Below are 18,258 nucleotides of genomic sequence, written 5' to 3'. Positions count from 1 at the left end.
GAAAAATTAGAAGATCAGAATCCCCCCGAATAGAAAAACACTGAAATCAATCGATATTTTATTCCAGTTGTTCAGTCTTTTTCTCTTCATTTTTCCCCCATTTCGGTGAGTCATTCGAGTCTTTTGAAATGTTGACACCCCCCGTCCCCCCGTCGTCGACCTCACCCCGGCTGACTAGGCTCCGCCCACTCAGATCATGAGGAGAGCTCATGTGACACACACACAGAGAGACACAGCTGGAAATCGCAGAATATTGACTGAAAAATACTGTATTTTTGGCTGATTTTTGACTGAAAATCGGTTTTTTTTAATTCGAAAAAATTTTTTTTTTTTGAAATTTTTGAATTTTGTGCCGTTTTTAAAATTTTCAGATTATTTTCATAGAATATATTGCAAAAAAGTAGTGTAAAAATGTAATGTAAAGAATATTTGAGTTTTCAAAAAAAACATTCTGCTGAAAATCGGAAATTTTTATTTTTTAAACAAAAAAAAATTTTTGTTGAAATTCCTGATTTTTAGCACATTTTTGCTTAGTTTTGAGAAGAAAAATCACGAAAACATGAAGAACATCGTTTTTCCAGGGTTTTTTAAAATTGAAAATCTAAAAATTTCGGAGAAAAAAAAGTCAAAAATTTTCAGCTTTTTAAAAAAAATTTTCAGCCAAAACCTCTCAAAATAAGGTGAAAACACTTGATTTTTACACAATTTTTGCGTTATTTTGAGTTCTTTTTCTATCAGTACTCAAAAAAAATCATGATATTGTGCACAAAACTCAAAAATTGCGAAAAAAAAAACCATATTTTCACAATTTTCAGTGATTTTCAGTCAAAAAACCCTCAAAACGACTCGGAAAACGTAATTTTTGCAGCTTTTTGATGTTTTTAGACCTAAAAACGAATATTAGTTGGAATATTAATTTCTCAAAAAAAAATTTTTTTGAAAGTTTTTTTTTTAAATTTTAAGATTTTTCCCATGTTTTTATGCTGAAAAGAATCGTGTAAACCCGAGAAATGTTCTAAAAAATAGTGTTTTCACGTAATTTTTGGCTGAAAAAAGTCTAAAAAGTTTTTTTCAGCAAAAAATCGAACATTTTCTAAAAAACTCTTTCTCATTTCCAGAATTTCCATTCCGCCTATCGCTTCGACACATTCTCGTCAAAAAACTGGAATACATTGGAGATCAGATTTAGATCATCAGTTTGACCGACTGAAATGGTCAGCTCTGGTGAGGAGAGAGCGGCGGCCGGGAAGGGTGGACCGAGTGATGATGTGGATGCGAGTGATTCGGATGCTGATGCCGCTGAAGAGGTGACAGAATTTGAAATTTGGATGCAAATTATATTGAATATTGGGGAAATTACCTGTAAAAATGTGAAAAAATGCCGAAAAAACCGCAGAAAATTTCGATTTTTTTCACATAAACCCTTCAAAAATGCGTTGAAAATAGCGGAATTTGAAATTTGGATGGAAATAATACTGAATATTGAGAGAATTAGGTTGAAAATATCAACAAAAAAAATTGCCAAAAATCGCAGGAATTCAGTTGAAAATCGGAAATTTTTGGAGGTGGTGTTAAAAACCACCAGGGAATTGAAAACAGCGTATTTTTTGTATTTATGTTTGTCGGGGAATGTGAAAGTAGGAGAAAATTGGCGAAAAATAATAAAAGGAATGGGAAAAACATCAAAAAGTCTGTTTTTACACGAAAAAAGTTGTAAAAATGCTGATTTCTTTTCTTTTTTTCATTCAAAAGCAGCGAATTTACGCTTAAAAACTTCCGGCCCGAAGGCCAGGATAACTGTCGCCAAAATTCACATTTTTTTGAAAATTGGTTAATTTATTCGCGAAAATGTCAAATTTTTTGCTATCATTCAGAATTAGAAAAAAATTCTGAAAACCCATCAAAAAATGTTCACATTTTCGGTAAAAATTCTAAACTTTCTTTTCTCAGATGCATGCCTCCTGTTTTTTTAATCCGTTATATATCTGTTTTCTGCTTAGAAATATGAGATTTTCAAAGTTTTGATCGAAGATAGAGTTTTCTTCATTAAAAGTTTTGAAAAATAGGGTTTCTGCTTCAAGAAATTACGAAAATGAAACAATTTCAAGTTTATCCTTTAAAATTTTATACTTTAAAGAAAAATCACGTTTTAATCGAAGTTATCGCGAAATTTGGATGAAAACCCGGTAAAATATGATCGCAACCTCGTTTTTACCATACTTGCAAATTTAAGGCCCGGCCCGGCAAGGCCCGAAGGCCCGGCCCGGCCCGAAGGCCCGGCTTCAAAAAAAGGTACCTATTTTTTACCAAATTTTTTGAAATTTTTTGAAATTTTACATTAAAAATATCAATTTTTTGATGCATAACTATCTTTTGATTGAATTCTGAAGTATAGTCAAAAATTCGACATTTTTGGGAAAAAATTCAAAAAAATTCAAAATTTCGTTCAAAATTTCAGTTCAAATTTTTCAGCCGGGCCGGGCCGGCCCGGGCCGGGCCTTGGAAATTCTCGTCACGGCCCGGCCCGGCCCGTTGCAAGTATGGTTTTTACCATGTTAACGCTCAATGTTTCGATATATTGAACCCGAACCTTGGATTTACAGCAAAAGAAAGCAAAAATTGGAATTTAAAATGTCCGAAACCCGAGTTTTTTGAGTTTCCAACCCTCAAAACGCAAATTTTCCGTGTTTTTTTTTGAGTTTTATGTGTCTGTTAGTTTGGATATTTGTAAATTTGTGGTTTTCATTCAAATTCTTCGATTTTTCCCAATAAAGTTCATCAATTCATTTCCTTGCAGATCCTAGAAGAGTCGCCGGATAAACGATGGTCGAAACGGAGAGAACAAGTGAAACAGAGAGATGTACCCGGTATAGATGTCGCCTATCTCGCTATGGATAATGAAACTGGTAAGGATATATTTGAAAATTTCAAGATTTTTGGTCTAAAATATTCAAAAACGCGTGAAAAAGTTGGGAAATTCGATCACAAATCGTCAAATTTAGTGATTTTCCACTGATTTTTGATGTTTTAAAGTTTCACTTTTTGAGATTTTTTTAATGCTTTCTCGAAAAAGTCAACTTCCCGAATTTTATATGGAAAAATAGGAATTCTTTGAAAATTTCAAGTATTTCGGTCTGAAAATCTACAAAAAACGCTTGAAAAAGTTGAAAATTCGATCCAAAATCGTCAAATTGAACGATTTTCCACCGATTTTTGATGTTTTAAAGTTTCATTTTTGACTTTCCGCTGTTTTCCAGTATATGAGAATGATGTTTGCGCTTGAAAATCACTGAAAACGCGAGTTTTCGATGCGAAAAATGCTCAAAATGGTTATTGAGAGGATCATGGCCGAACTTTTTCTGTTGGGGGTTTCTAGGCCATCTATCTCAAATGGCCTAGAAATCCCAACAACTAAAAGCTCGGCCATAATCACACTGACCAGTTTTGAGCGCTTTTTGGAATGAAAATTGGTAGTTTTGAGTATTTAATCAAAAAAAATTCAGTTTTTTTTTTTTAATTTACGATATTTCGACTGATTTCTAGTAAATTTCACAATTTTTCACTGCAAAATTTCCCTAAATCGAAACTTTTAGAAAACGGCTGAAAAACTTGGAAAATCCGGCCCGAAACCGTCAAATTTAGTGTTTTTCCACACCGATTTTTATGTTTATTTGACTTTTTCCCCAAACGACACCACTAATTGACTTAATTAGGAGGCTAATTACCTATTCGCTATTTACAGGTAATGAAGTGGTGTGGAACGAAGTGCAATTCTCGGAGCGAAAAAATTTTCGCGCTCAAGAGGAGAAAATCAACGCGGTGTTCGACAATCTGACGCAGTTAGTGCACACGAATTTAGTCAAATTTCACAAATATTGGACCGACTCGAAGTCGGAAAAGCCCAGGGTGAGTTGGGTGGTCTTTTTCCGCGAAAATTGATTTAAAATTCCTCAATTTTCAGATAATATTCATCACAGAATACATGTCGTCCGGCTCGATGTCGGCGTTCCTCCAACGAACACGAAAAGCCGGCTCGCCGTTGAGTATTAAGGTAAGAATTGGAATCGATTCGGCTGATATTTCATTGAAAAATACTCCAAAAACACGAATTTTCAGCCCTAAAAATGCTGAAACCGTGGTTTTATCGTCCAACTTTTTCTGTTTGGGTTTCTAGGCCAGCGGTCTTGAGAGAAGACCGCTGGCCTAGAAACACCACGTTTTAACCATTTTTCGGACTAAAAGTTTAGGATTTTTGGCGTTTTTTGAGCGGTAAATGTGGTAAAGTCGAGACCGATTTTTCATTATTTTCATTGGAAAAAAGTGTGAAAATTGAGGTTATCCACTGAAGAATCCAAAAACAAACAATACATTTTGTGCCAAAACCTCTAATTTTCAGTCGGAAAAATTATCAAAAGTGTTATCATGGCCGAACTTTTGTCTGTTTGGGTTTCTAGGCCAACGGTCTCAGAGTGGAAAGTTCTGACCTCAGAGAACTTTCCGTTTTGAGAACGCTGGGCTAGAAACCCAAACAGACAAAAGTTCGACCATGATAACACTATTGAGCATTTTTCGGACGGAACGTATGTGTTTTTTTTGTTGTTGGTTTTTCTCAGGGTTTTTGGAGTATTTCCCAATGGAGAATCTGTGATTTTCGGCTCATTGGCAGAGTGGGAACGTTTTTGAAACTAAAAATTATATAACTTTTTGCATCAAGTAGCCTAGTTGTCCAAAAATTGACGATGCTAGGCCACCAATCTTGAAAATGTCAAATTTTAGTCAAATTTTCGACTATCATTCAGAATTAGAAACAATTCGTCAAAAAATGATGGCATTTTCGAAAAAAAATTGGAACAAAAGGGTCATTTTTTGAAGCCGGGCCTTGACAATTATCATACTTGCAAAATATCGGCCCGGCTCGGCTCGGCCCGGCCGGTAGAGAAAGTCGGCCCGGAGTCAAAAAATGAGCACAATTTTTTCACAAAATTTTTCGAAATTTTTTGAAATTTTCATCAAAAATAGTCAAAAATCCTATGTACACTTGAGTTCTATCGATATGTAAAAACATAGTCGAAAATTCGACTTTTTTGCGAAAAAATCAAAAATATTTTCAAAAAAATTCAAATTTTCAAATTTTTGTACTGTGACCCGGCCCGTTGCAAGTATGACAATTATGACTTTTTGCATTTTTCCGACTGAAAAGTCTCGTTTTTTGAGATTTTTTCGGAATATCATCCATGATAATTTCTATAATTTTCTACACATTTTTCTAAAATCTTAAAATTTTCCAAATAATGCCCCACACTGTGTCCGTCAGTCATTACAGGCGTGGAAGAAGTGGACAACCCAAATACTGTCTGCCCTCAACTATCTCCACTCGTCGGATCCTCCAATAATTCATGGGAATCTCACGTGTAATACGGTATTCATTCAACAGAATGGACTCATTAAAATTGGATGTGGTGAGTTTAATTTTTTAATTTAATTGAACTAATTAAGACGCACTCTCTGACTCGTTCGATCACCCATGTTCACCCGAAAAAAGTCGACCATCTCCGATTTGCCAATCCTTTTGATCAAAGATAGTACCAAGTGTTCTTAGCAAATTGGGGTACTTTTTGGCCAGGTCCGTCACCTGGGTACCTAGAAAAATCAAAAAATCGATATTTTTCGAAAATTTTTCCTGAAGGAGTTAGGAATGAAATCTCAACGGGAAATTAATGTAGACACTATTTGAAGCATTTTTTGTGTTCAGAACAAAATTCCAGCTCAACACCTTCATAGTGAAAATTTTGAAAATTTATGAAATTTTTGGGTTTTTTTCATGAAATCGTTTTTATCTCGGCAGGGACACGAGAAGACGGGCTTTTTTATTTTAAATTCGGAATCTACACAAAATTTGGTATTGGAAACATGCTGTCCCTACTCGTATCTCTAGACCCAAAGAAAGATTTTTTGGGAAGAATGAGAAAAACTGCGATTTTAACTTTCAAGTCCTTCCAGTAAATTTATTTTGATGTTTCAAAATAAAGGTTTTTTGAAGTTTTTCATTCAATCATGCCATTTTTATTCAGTTCCGGTACAATTTTCGATCATACCACAAAATTTTTTTCGAAAAAATTGAATTTTTTGATTTCTGAAAATTTTCTCCCGAATTGAATCATTCCGACTGAAATGTTAAGGATAGCATTATAAAATCAGGAGAATATAACTGGAATATTCTTTAGGTTCATAAAAAACTTGATTCCCACTGTCGGGTCACCTGCTACTTACGTGTTCATTGTGAAATTCAGCGAAATTGTCAACTTGGGAAGTTGGTGCAACGGTACTTCATACTTGCAACGTTATTTGACAGGGAATTGCGGTGAATATGACAGGAATAGTGAGAAAACGGCAAAAATTGATAGATTCTGCAAGATTTACGAAAAAAGCTTAAAAAAATTAGGACTCATAAATGTTCAATGGTCTGACCTTTTTATGGATATCAGGAAAAAACTATTCAAGTTTTTTTTCGTAAATCTTGCAGAATCTATCAATTTTTGCCGTTTTCTCACTATTCCTGTCATATTCAACATAGTCCTCTGTCAAATAACGTTGCAAGTATAAAGTACCGTTGCACCAACTTCCCAAGTTGACAATTTCGCTGAATTTCACAATGAACACGTAAGTAGCAGGTGACCCGACAGTGGGAATCAAGTTTTTTATGAACCTAAAGAATATTCCAGTTATATTCTCCTGATTTTATAATGCTATCCTTAACATTTCAGTCGGAATGATTCAATTCGGGAGAAAATTTTCAGAAATCAAAAAATTCAATTTTTTCGAAAAAAATTTTTGTGGTATGATCGAAAATTGTACCGGAACTGAATAAAAATGGCATGATTGAATGAAAAACTTCAAAAAACCTTTATTTTGAAACATCAAAATAAATTTACTGGAAGGACTTGAAAGTTAAAATCGCAGTTTTTCTCATTCTTCCCAAAAAATCTTTCTTTGGGTCTAGAGATACGAGTAGGGACAGCATGTTTCCAATACCAAATTTTGTGTAGATTCCGAATTTAAAATAAAAAAGCCCGTCTTCTCGTGTCCCTGCCGAGATAAAAACGATTTTATGAAAAAAACCCAAAAATTTCATAAATTTTCAAGATTTTCACTATGAAGGTGTTGAGCTGGAATTTTGTTCTGAACACAAAAAATGCTTCAAATAGTGTCTACATTAATTTCCCGTTGAGATTTCATTCCTAACTCCTTCAGGAAAAATTTTCGAAAAATATCGATTTTTGATTTTTCTAGGTACCCAGGGGACGGACCTGGCCAAAAAGTACCCCAATTTGCTAAGAACACTTGGTACTATCTTTGATCAAAAGGATTGGCAAATCGGAGATGGTCGACTTTTTTCGGGTGAACATGGTCTGTTGATCGATGCTCGAACGAGTCAGAGAGTGCGTCTTAAACTTTAGATTCTAAATTTTTTGATCATTTGAGAACATTCTAGAATCTTACTGTATGTATGACATTCCTACTTGCAGCATGCCCTGGTTAATTAGGTTAATTAACGGTTTATTTAATTATTTTTGATTTAAATTTTGAAAATTTTTGAATTTTCTAGGAATCTCCCCCACCCCACCGCCCCCCTCTTGTTATATGTCTTAACATTTCCACGTTTTTTCTTATTATCTTTTGAAAACGGTTTTTATATCTTAATGGAGGACTGAAGTCATATTTCAGATACCGATACTTTTGGACATTTTCAGAAACCTTTATTATTGACACATTTATGCTTAAAATCGCTCGTTCTAACTGACTCAAAATGAGCCTAGGTGGAAGAGTTTTTCCGTGTAGTCCTCTCGGACAAGATTTTTAGTCAATTACTTGTTTTTCTCACTTTTTCCAGCAAATTTTCCTGGTTTTTCTATTTTTTTGCGATTTAAATGTTGGAAAAAGTGAAAAAAGAAGGAATTGAGTAAATTTTTCACCTTTATGCTCAAAAACGCGTACGAGGCGCACCAGATTTTCTAATTTTTGACATTTTTATGCTCAAAAACGCGTCCGAGGCGCCCCAGATTTTCGAATTTTTCACATTTTAGGCACAAAAACGCGTCGAAGGCGCCCCAGATTTTCGAATTTTTCCACATTTTTTGCTCAAAAACGCGTCGAAGGCGCACCAGATTTTCTAATTTTTCCACATTTTTATGCTCAAAAACGCGTCCGAGGCGCCCCAGATTTTCTAATTTTTCCACATTTTTATGCTCAAAAACGCGTCCGAGGCGCCCCAGATTTTCGAATTTTTCCACATTTTTTGCTCAAAAACGCGTCGAAGGCGCACCAGATTTTCTAATTTTTCCACATTTTTATGCTCAAAAACGCGTCCGAGGCGCCCCAGACCTTCGAATTTTTCCACATTTTTATGCTCAAAAACGCGTCTGAGGCGCCCCAGATCTTCGAATTTTTCCACATTTTTTGCTCAAAAACGCGTCGAAGGCGCACCAGATTTTCTAATTTTTCCACATTTTTATGCTCAAAAACGCGTCCGAGGCGCCCCAGATTTTCGAATTTTTCACATTTTTATGCTCAGAAACGCGTCCGAGGCGCTCCAGATCTTCGAATTTTTGACATTTTTATGCTCAAAAACGCGTCCGAGGCGCCCCAGATCTTCGAATTTTTCCACATTTTTATGCTCAAAAACGCGTCCGAGGCGCCCCAGACCTTCGAATTTTTCCACATTTTTATGCTCAAAAACGCGTCTGAGGCGCCCCAGATCTTCGAATTTTTCCACATTTTTTGCTCAAAAACGCGTCGAAGGCGCACCAGATTTTCTAATTTTTCCACATTTTTTGCTCAAAAACGCTTCGAAGGCGCCCCAGATTTTCGAACTACATGACCGCGGACTACACGATCGCGCGGGAAAACTCTTCCACCTAGGCTCATTTTGAGTCAGAAGAACGAACAATTTTAAGCATAAATGCGTCAATAATGAAAGTTTCTTAGAATTTTCAGATGTATCGGAATCTGGAATAATAAAAATTTATGAATTCAGTCCAATAGGGATTTTTTTCCATTTTTTCTTCCCAATTACACATTGTTTTCCCTCCCTTCGTTCAGGTATATCGATGTGTAAAGACGTCAGTGGACAAAACCTTCTTGGTGGGTGAATATATCCATTATTACCCCTCCCCCTCTTTTTCAATTATATTTCTTTCCCCATTTGGGCAAATAACCGTTGTGTGGTGTGTACTTCTATATATCAATTAGTGGTGCCGTCCCCTGTCTAGCTTTCCGTCGACAGTCCCTGCGCTCCATTGACACATTCTCAATGGAGCGCGTTTGCTTCGGGAACAACTTCCCCCATTCTATCCGTCTATGTCTGTGTGCACGCTTCTCTATGTTTTTTGGGTTTTTTATTGTTTATAGTAGCTAGTTATTTTTTCTAATTTCAGTTACTAGCAGTAGGTTTCCTAACCAATAAAATCACAGGAACCGGCTTTTGCAAGCTTGGCACTCTGTGGCATCCCGCCGCCGATGAAATGGCCCCGGAACCGGCTCGTATTATATCAGAGCCATAGAACTCGTTCAGCTCATAATATTCAGTCCGATGATGTGGGTTTACGACCGTAAATCGACAAAAAGTACCGTACTTTACGTGTTTTTTTTGTCGATTCTGTGAAATTGAATTTTTTTTTTAAATTTCTGAATTTCCGAGTACTGCGATTTCTTGTCGTATCGATTGAAGAACACCTGAACGGACTTTCAGTCAAATGTGGACGAAGTTTTTACGGGGCGCTTGCACTTCGGAACCGGTCTAATTTTCCCCCCGAGAAATGACCTAGAATTACCAGCAATGCTGAAGTTAGGCGCCGTGTTGTCGTCCATAAGGAAGCAAGTCGATTCCTGTGATGTCGTTTGTCGATTTACGGGCGTAAATCTTACTGTAGCCGACACCGGATTTCATCTACAGTATCCCGAGATGAAATTTCACGACTTTCCAAACTTTTTGTCGTTCGGAGCTGACTTTTTCATAAAAATTGAGACTTTCAGCAGGTTTTTGAGGGTTTTCGAAAATGTGTGCTCTTTGTCGTAAGATGTGATGCATCTACAGTAACCCGATCAAAGAAATTACGATTTCCAGCGATTCATAGTACATACGGGATTTTTCTCACTAAAGATCATTCTGCACCGCGCTAGAAGCTGTTGGGACTGTGAAAATGGCTGAAAATGGCTGAAAATGACGGAAATGTGCAAATTTTGAAACATTTCTAGTGTATATTGTGTCTTCTCGACGACAGTGAGCAGCTTGACGAATTCAGATTCCAAATTTCTAGAATCTCCACGTCATCAGCTCTTCTCCTCGATCCCCCGATAGAGTCTAGCGGTTGGGAGAGATTTTTAGTTCCTTATCACATCCCCCCTGACCATTTGACCCCCTCGCTCTCTACAAAAATTCCGTACTTTTTCGAAAAGTTCTCCTCCGATTAGCACAGATTTCACCTATTTGCGTGTGTGTGCGGTGTGTATGCCAATGGCCTATACCGCCCGGTGATATGGTACGAATTTGTTTGCTGATTAGATAAACGGCGAGTTTTCGCGGATCTCTTAGATTATTTCCGAGTCTTGGGGAGACGCAGAAAGGAAACGCAGGCGGTGTGTTTGTTGATTTCAACGAGAGCAATTTGTTGCCGTTCCAATGGGTACCTGGTGCGAGCAGAGCAGAGCAAAGGGCAATCTTTCATTTAGAGAAAAGAGAAAGAGATAGAAAGTGCAAAGGAATTTGGGTTTTATGATGCTACTGCTGCTGGAAAAGTGCAGAAATAGTGCAAGAGATGGAGAAGATGGCCTAGAAACAGAGTTCAAGGGAATAAAGTTAGGCGATGGGAAAGACCGAAGTGGTCCTCTATTATGATCCAGATGGATTTGAGTGATTTACCATGGGGCAACAGGGAAGATCTACAAGAAGAGTGCTGAAAATCTGAAAAAGAGCGTGATGGGTCTAGAACTGGCGCATCATGGAAAGTTCGACCACTCATACTTATATTCAGTGCAGAGTTGTGTGGTGGTCTAGACAGATCTCCGATGGAAAAGTTCATCCCCATACACATTGTCTCCAGAGATGTGCGGAATTGAGAATTTCCGACTTCTTTCGGAAGCTTTTTCAGCAGGAAAAATTTCCACTTTTTTCCTGGATTTAATTTTGGAAAAAAGAAAACGTTTCCGAAACCGAAAGAGCTGGGTACATAGAAACGGTCCTAGAATAGCTGAAAAAAGCTGAAAATAACGAGAATATGCAAATTTTTAACCAGATTTTGCTCCATTTTCACCGATTTCTAGTGTATTTTGTGTCTTGTCTGTAATATCGTGTGATTTTCCATCCCTCATTTTTCCACTAACTGCTTCTATATATATATATATATACAATCTATCTATCAGTGTTGTAATCGCGCTCCATCGCACACACGCCGATTAGCTCGGCACAGTTCACACAACTGCGCTCCGCCGAAATCCCCCTTGAAAAATGTCTCTTTTTCTCTGAGTCTCTCAATTTCGCACACAATTTTCTTCGGTTACGGTAGAGCGCGATTGTATGAAGCGTGCCGTGCTAATACAAAAATTGCTTGGAAATTTGAAATTTCGGTCGAAAAATGCGCGAAAATTTTCAAATTTCTGATCAAGTCCCGCCTCCTTTCAGCTTTCAAAAATTTTCCCAATTTTTTGAAAATTCCATTTTTTTTCAGTGGCACCCGACGCGATCAATCATCACGTGAAGACATGTCGAGAGAATATGAGATATATGCACTACATCGCACCGGAATATGAAAGTAACGGTTTTTTTTGCTGAAAATTAAGAATTCTGAGCCAAAAATGAGAATTTTGAGCTAAAAAATTAGCATTTTGAGGCAAAAAATGAAAATTTTGAGCCAAAAAATTAGAATTTTGAGCAAAAAATGAATAAAAAGGTTAAAAAACTCAGCATTTTTAGCGAAAAGATGAAAATCTGCATTTAAATCATCATAGGGTCATAGAAAGTCCATACGAAGCAACTGCGCTCCAAAAAAATTGCGTAAAATTAGCGCGAAATTCAAAAAAATGTATCCAAACATTGTTTTTGTGTGATGAATTTTGATATTTTTTCTATTTTTTATGAATTCGAGAAATTTAACTCCGTATCGTTTGTCCACGTTATAAGCACACGATTTGGCTGAGCGGCGACTCAGTGAGCAAACGCGCTTCACTAGGTTTCGCTGTAATATGAAACATTTCCCCTGTTACAGTAATCCTCTAATCCCCCCACCAAGTTTTAGACAACACGGAGCTCACATCGGCCGCCGACATCTACTCGTTTGGGATCTGTTCACTGGAAATTGCGGTGATCGGAGGACTATCGGGATGTCAAAACGGAAGTTCCGAGGGACCCGTCACGGAAGACGTCATCGAAAAGGCGGTCCGATCGTTGGAAGATCCAATGCAACAGGACTTTATACGACAATGTTTGAGGAAGGATCCGGCCGATAGACCGTCTGCTCGGGAGCTTTTATTCCATCAGATTCTTTTTGAGGTGCACAATTTATGGCTGAAAATTTGGCATTTTTTGAATGTTTGGAGCCCCTGATTTTGACTAAAAATGGCAAAATTTCACCGAAAATGTCTGAAAATTTTGCTGAAAACGACGTTTTTAGCAGGTTTTTGACCTTTAATTTGGACTCAAAACGGCGGGAAATTCCTCTCAAAAATCGAGATTCTTAGCCGAACCGAAAAGAAGAAACCTGGCATTTTTAGGTTGCTTTTCATGCTGAAAATGGCTGAAATTTTGAGATCAGTAAGACAAAATACATACACCATTTTTAGCATGTTTTTATTCGGAAATTAATCAGAAATGTGATTTTTTGTGTCAGAAAACAGGCTTGAGATCCCAGTGAGTCAATCCAAAAATTTATCTGAAAATGTCTGAAATCAGCGTATTTTCTGCTGGAAAAGAAGGCTTAAAAATAAAGATTTTTGGCTGAAAGTGACTTAGAATTGGAAAATTTCAGCCCCGAAATGTGTAAACTTTTAGTTGTCTGTCCTTTTTACTTATTTCGAGATAAAAATCGCTAATTTTCAGTCATTTTTAGGCTTTTTTTATCAACAAAAAGTTCCATTTGTCATCCCGTTGTCTTGCAGGTCCACTCGCTGAAACTTCTATCCGCCCACACGTTAGTCGACTCGAAAAAATATGAAGATGTGCCGGAGAGCGCGTTCAGGATAAAGGATAATGAGCAGGTAGGTCGAGGCGTCGAAAATCTCGCCAGCGTTGACACGAAAAAATTGATTTTTAGTAACAAATTAGCAAAATATGACTCAGAATCCGTTCTAAGCTTGTTGGAAAAAAAACCTGTCAAATTACTCCAGAAACCAAAAAATACGCCATAACTCGTTTCCCTCCATCGAGTTTTGAGCCGATTCTAATGGCAGGAACGAGATTTTTAGCGGAATTTGGATTTTAGTGCCCCCCGTTCTCCGAGTTTTCCCCCACCCGTAAATGGACGTATTTAGCGAGAAATAGTTTCTTTTGTTGTTCTTTCCCTTCTTCTTCTTCTTCTTCTTCTATCATTAGAGACTTAACTCTCTCAACTCTATTGAGAAAAAGTGAGTCAATATTTGACCCCCCGACGACGATGGACGGGGCGGAAATGCGCGGACTGATTGACCCACAGGGGGGTCACTCTCTGTCACTCACTCTATGTGGTATTTGGGTTTAGAAGAGTAGAGGAGAAGGAGGAGCAGAGAAGAAAATAGAGAAATTGCAAAAAATCCCAAAAAAAAAAACGAATTTTCAGTCTGAAAAACCATGAAAATGTGTGACGAACATGGCCAAACTTTTTTGTGGGAGTCTGGCGTGTCGATGGCGCATTTCAGGCGTATTTAGAGGTTTTTGAGAGTCTGGCGTGACGTTGACGCTTCTCGACATTCCCAAATATTCGAAATTTCAAAGGCTGGGGTGCCGTAGGCGCGTTTTTAGGTTACTGGCGTGTCGATGGCGCGTTTCAGGCGTATTTTGAGGTTTTTGAGAGTCCGGCGTGTCGTTGACGCTTCCTCGACATTCCCAAATATTCGAAATTTCAAAGACTGGGGTGCCGTAGGCGCGTTTTTAGGTTACTGCGGCGTGACGTTGACGTGTTTATAGACGAATTCCAACAATTTTCAGATCGCCGCCACATCGAAACTCCGCGAGATGGCCTATTGTCAAGTGGCCGCGTTTCAAGTGGATCTCGAGAAATTCCTCGACGACGTCCGCAACGGAATCTACCCGCTGACAGCGTTCGCGCCACTCGCGCACCAGCCATCGACAACACTGCGGGCTTATTCGAATGTATGTATAGCAATAAAGTATTTTAGCAAAAGTCTTCCCAGAGTTTTCAGACGAATCCGACGACACTGATAACAAGTGATCTACTATCATCGGCACCATCATCGACACATCCATCAGCCAACACGACGATCACTGCGGAGACGTCGACGACGACGGCGGCGTCACTTCTGAATCCGTCTTCTGGAGTCAATGTGAACGGGAGCGGAGCAGCGGTATCCGGAGGACTATCATCGAATCAGGCATCGATTGGAAAATCAGCGACACCTGCAGAGCTCGCGGAGCACCAGAAAAGTGTGACATCATCGACGACGTCGACGGATCACCAGATTCCGAATCAGACACTGACGTCGTCGTTATCGTCTACGACGAAGCTTCAGAATCCTGAAGATGTGACGAGTGAGGGAACGAGTGGAGCAGGCGGAGCAGAAGTGGGCTCACCGACGCCCGAAGAGGACGGAGAGACCACCGTGACGACAACGATGGAGAATGAGAGAGATATGCGATTGGAGAATAGGCATATATTGGAAATAAATGTGCATATTGAGAATGAGTGAGTTTTGCTGAAGTGCGCTCCACTGCACCGAATGTTTTTAGCTTAAAAAAAACGGGTCAAAACGGATCCGCCGCACTGATTTTAGTTTGAGGGCTTCGTGTAGTCCGCGTGGACAAGTTGCAACTCCAAAGTTTGAATTTTTAGTCAAATTTTGGGACTTTTCTTATGTCTTTGACGCAGAAATGGTTCAAAACGGAGGATTTTTAGTTTTGGAGCTTTGTGTAGTCCTCTTGGACAAGTTTGAATTCGATTTTTGAATTTTTTGTCAGTTTTAGTGGATTTTTGTGGATTTTCCGTAGTTTTTCGACATAAAAACACCAGAACCCGTCAAAAAAGGTTGAAAAACGCGCCTAGCTTAACGGAATTCGAATTGAGCGTCGTGTAGTCCGCGTGGACAAGATAGAAGTCGTTTTTCGAATTTCGAGTTGTTTTCAATGCGAAATGCGCTCCACCGCACACTGATTTCAGTTCCAAATTTGAAATTTCCCTCATTTTCTGTCCTTTTTGCAGAGAAATGTCAATCGTACTGTTACTGGAAGATCAAATGCATCGACAATTGAACACGGCCGTCAACAAGAACGACAATCCGGCGTCGTTGACCGAGAATTTGATTACACACGGTTTTATGTGTCAGGTGAGACGAGCGAAAAGAATTCTGTAAAAACTGAGGAATTTTTTTATTTTTTAGACTGAAAAAACCAGTTTTCAGACTATTTTTCGACGAAAACGATCGGAATTTGATCATAAAATTAGGATATTTAATCGAAAATCGATCTTCCAGAGTTAAAAAGCGCAATTTTTCTCAAAAATCAGTCTAAAACTAATTTAAGCCAAAAAACTAAATTTTTCTTTAAAAATCGGTATATTGCATCAATTATGTCGTTCAGAACCGCAAAATGCTGTCAAAAATTGCAAATTTTTATCCCAAATTTGACAGATTTAAAGGGGGACAGCGGTATTCCAAAAATCGAGATTTTTTGATATGAATCGACTCAGAATTTTGCGGAAAAGAGAAAAGTCTCTTGGAGCCAGGTCCGAAAATTCGTCTGAAACGAGTTATGAGGCCTCAAAGTGTCAAAAATGGGCCTCTCGCCGTGCACGTCAAAAAAATGTTGAAATATAATGAAAAATGCCATGCGAGAGACCCTTTTTTGACACTTTGAGGCCTCATAACTCGTTTCAGACGAATTTTCGGACCTGGCTCCAAGAGACTTTTCTCTTTTCCGCAAAATTCTGAGTCGATTCATATCAAAAAATCTCGATTTTTGAAATACCGTAGTCCCCCTTTAACCCCCCCCCCCCTCACTTCATTGTTCCCCATCCCTAAATCCCCCGCCCGTCCATTTACGGTCAAACCGAAAAACGAGCGCTCAACGACGGACAGAAGATTAGAGGGAGAGTTGAGTCTGATATAACAAATAAGGCGTCTTTTGCGCGACAAATAAACTGAGCACAACGCGCCGCGTTTGACCTCTCTCTTTTTTTTGTTGCTTATAAGGACGGGGGTCTTAATGATGATGATTATGGTACTCTTATCCGCTGCTCGCCGAGCACAACACGAGGAGCACACGTTGCTCCACACACCTCTTATAGATAGCTAACAAACACACGGAGAACTACAGTCTTTTGAGAGTAAAAAAACGCGACTGGCGTGCCTTTAGAGCGAAAAAAAAACGAAAAAATCGCCCACAAATTCCAACAAAGCGCATGTTAAGACTTTACAACGCGACTGGCGTGCCTTTGACGCGAGAAAATCGCCCACAAATTCCAACAAAGCGCCTGTTTTAACATTTTAAAAGACTTAAAAACGCGACTGGCGTGCCTTTGACGCGAAAAAAAATCGCCCACCACAAAATCCTCTTCATTTCAGCTCGACTCGGAGGGTGTCGAACGAGCGATCTCCGCCGCGTTCGATATACGTGCCGCCCGTGTGGCGGAGGGCTTGATTCACGATGAGGAGAATGATGCGTCGTTGAGGTACGAGAGAAATGGTGGTGAAAATTTGAGATTTGAAGGAAGTTAGGCCATGGCCTAGAAAAGGCTGAAGTCTCGAGAAGTTAGGCCACAACACAGAGAGTTGTCTATTCTCGAACCGGGGGGCCCCGCCGATTCGTCGGTGGCCTAGGAATCCAAAATTTGAAGAGTTAGGCCATGACCTAGAAAATCGCGATTTTGGAAATTTAGGCCATCGGAACTTTCCTCATAATGGATGACCTAGAAACCCCAAAATTTGGAAAGTTAGGTCTTCGGAAAGCGTCCAACAAAATTGATGGTCTAGAAAATTGTGATGTTTGGAAAGTTAGGCCGTGGAAAAGTTGGTGGCCTAGAAATCTTGAAATTTGTATTATTAGGCCACCAAAATGTCAGAAAATTGATGACCTAAAAACTCCAAAATCTGGAAAGTTAGGCTACCCCCAGAAATCGATGGTGGCCTAGAAATCTCAAAATTTGGGAAGTTAGACCATAGAACAACAAAATCGGCTGAAAGTGAATGATCTAGAAACCTTGAAATTTCAATAGTTAGGCGATTAAAATGTCAGAACATTGATAACCAAAAAAGGGAAAATCGGCTGAAATCGGTGAAAAATTCGTTTTTTTTTGTGGATTTACGGCGGAGTTACCCGTAAATCGACACCGAACGCGGGAGCCATTTTAAACTCGAAAATTCACCGCTTTCAACCCGGATAATTGCTGAAAATCGGATAAATTTGAGTTTTCTCACAATTTTGAGTCTGATTTTCCTGGTTTTCAGAGGTTAAAGCTATGATTTTCTGAGTTTGCCGGGTTGGAATCCGGGATTTTGGTTAGTTTTTAGAACTGAAAACGGCGAAAATGCAGTAAAGACCGCCACGGCCTAACTATTCCTAGGCCACCCTATAAAAAAATCACAAAAAATTTATTCAGAGAACCCAATCCTCCCGACGACTCATCATCGGAACCACCACCACCAACAACTCCACAAGTCGTCGTGGAAAACGGCTCCGCCTCCTCCACTACTCCTGCATCTACAGTACCACCTACAGTAACCCTGCTGAAATCCTCGCCGTCCCCATCCCCATCGCCTACCGTAACCGCCGCCACGTCATCATCACCGTCGGCGCCGACGTCCGGAACGCATTCATCGAATCACCAACATCACTCCTAGTCGTCTTCTTCTTCGTTTCCACATTTTTCATATTCTCCTTCCCGTTTTTTTAAATTTGTTTTTGTTTTCTTTTTGGAAAATTCCGATTTTTTTTCTTTTGGCCCTAAAAATTTTTTGTAAAATTTTTCGTGGCGGGACCCAACTCTATCACTATTTACCGTCATACCATTTCCCCCGCCCAGGAAGTAATAGGAGGCTCCGCCCCCACCTTAGGCTCCTTGT

At 38.9% G+C, this 18,258-nt stretch overlaps 1 protein-coding gene across 1 annotated transcript; it reads left to right on the top strand.

Annotated features, from left to right (window-relative positions):
- Positions 1 to 1,211: 1,211 nt before the first annotated feature.
- Positions 1,212 to 18,036, top strand: GCK72_000195 (uncharacterized protein; the record flags this gene model as incomplete). The annotated part of the gene is made up of 13 exons (XM_053722329.1): positions 1,212 to 1,307; positions 2,798 to 2,906; positions 3,743 to 3,906; positions 3,962 to 4,051; positions 5,324 to 5,459; positions 11,724 to 11,807; positions 12,291 to 12,544; positions 13,150 to 13,248; positions 14,174 to 14,338; positions 14,389 to 14,888; positions 15,402 to 15,525; positions 16,762 to 16,868; positions 17,796 to 18,036. The coding sequence occupies 13 exons, from the start codon at positions 1,212 to 1,214 to the stop codon at positions 18,034 to 18,036; spliced, it is 2,169 nt and encodes a 722-aa protein (XP_053590974.1).
- Between the last annotated feature and the right edge of the window lie 222 nt (positions 18,037 to 18,258).

The sequence above is a fragment of the Caenorhabditis remanei genome, chromosome I (assembly GCF_010183535.1).
Source record: "Caenorhabditis remanei strain PX506 chromosome I, whole genome shotgun sequence".
NCBI classification, from domain to species: domain Eukaryota; kingdom Metazoa; phylum Nematoda; class Chromadorea; order Rhabditida; family Rhabditidae; genus Caenorhabditis; species Caenorhabditis remanei.
This window is presented reverse-complemented; position numbering and strand designations above follow the sequence as displayed.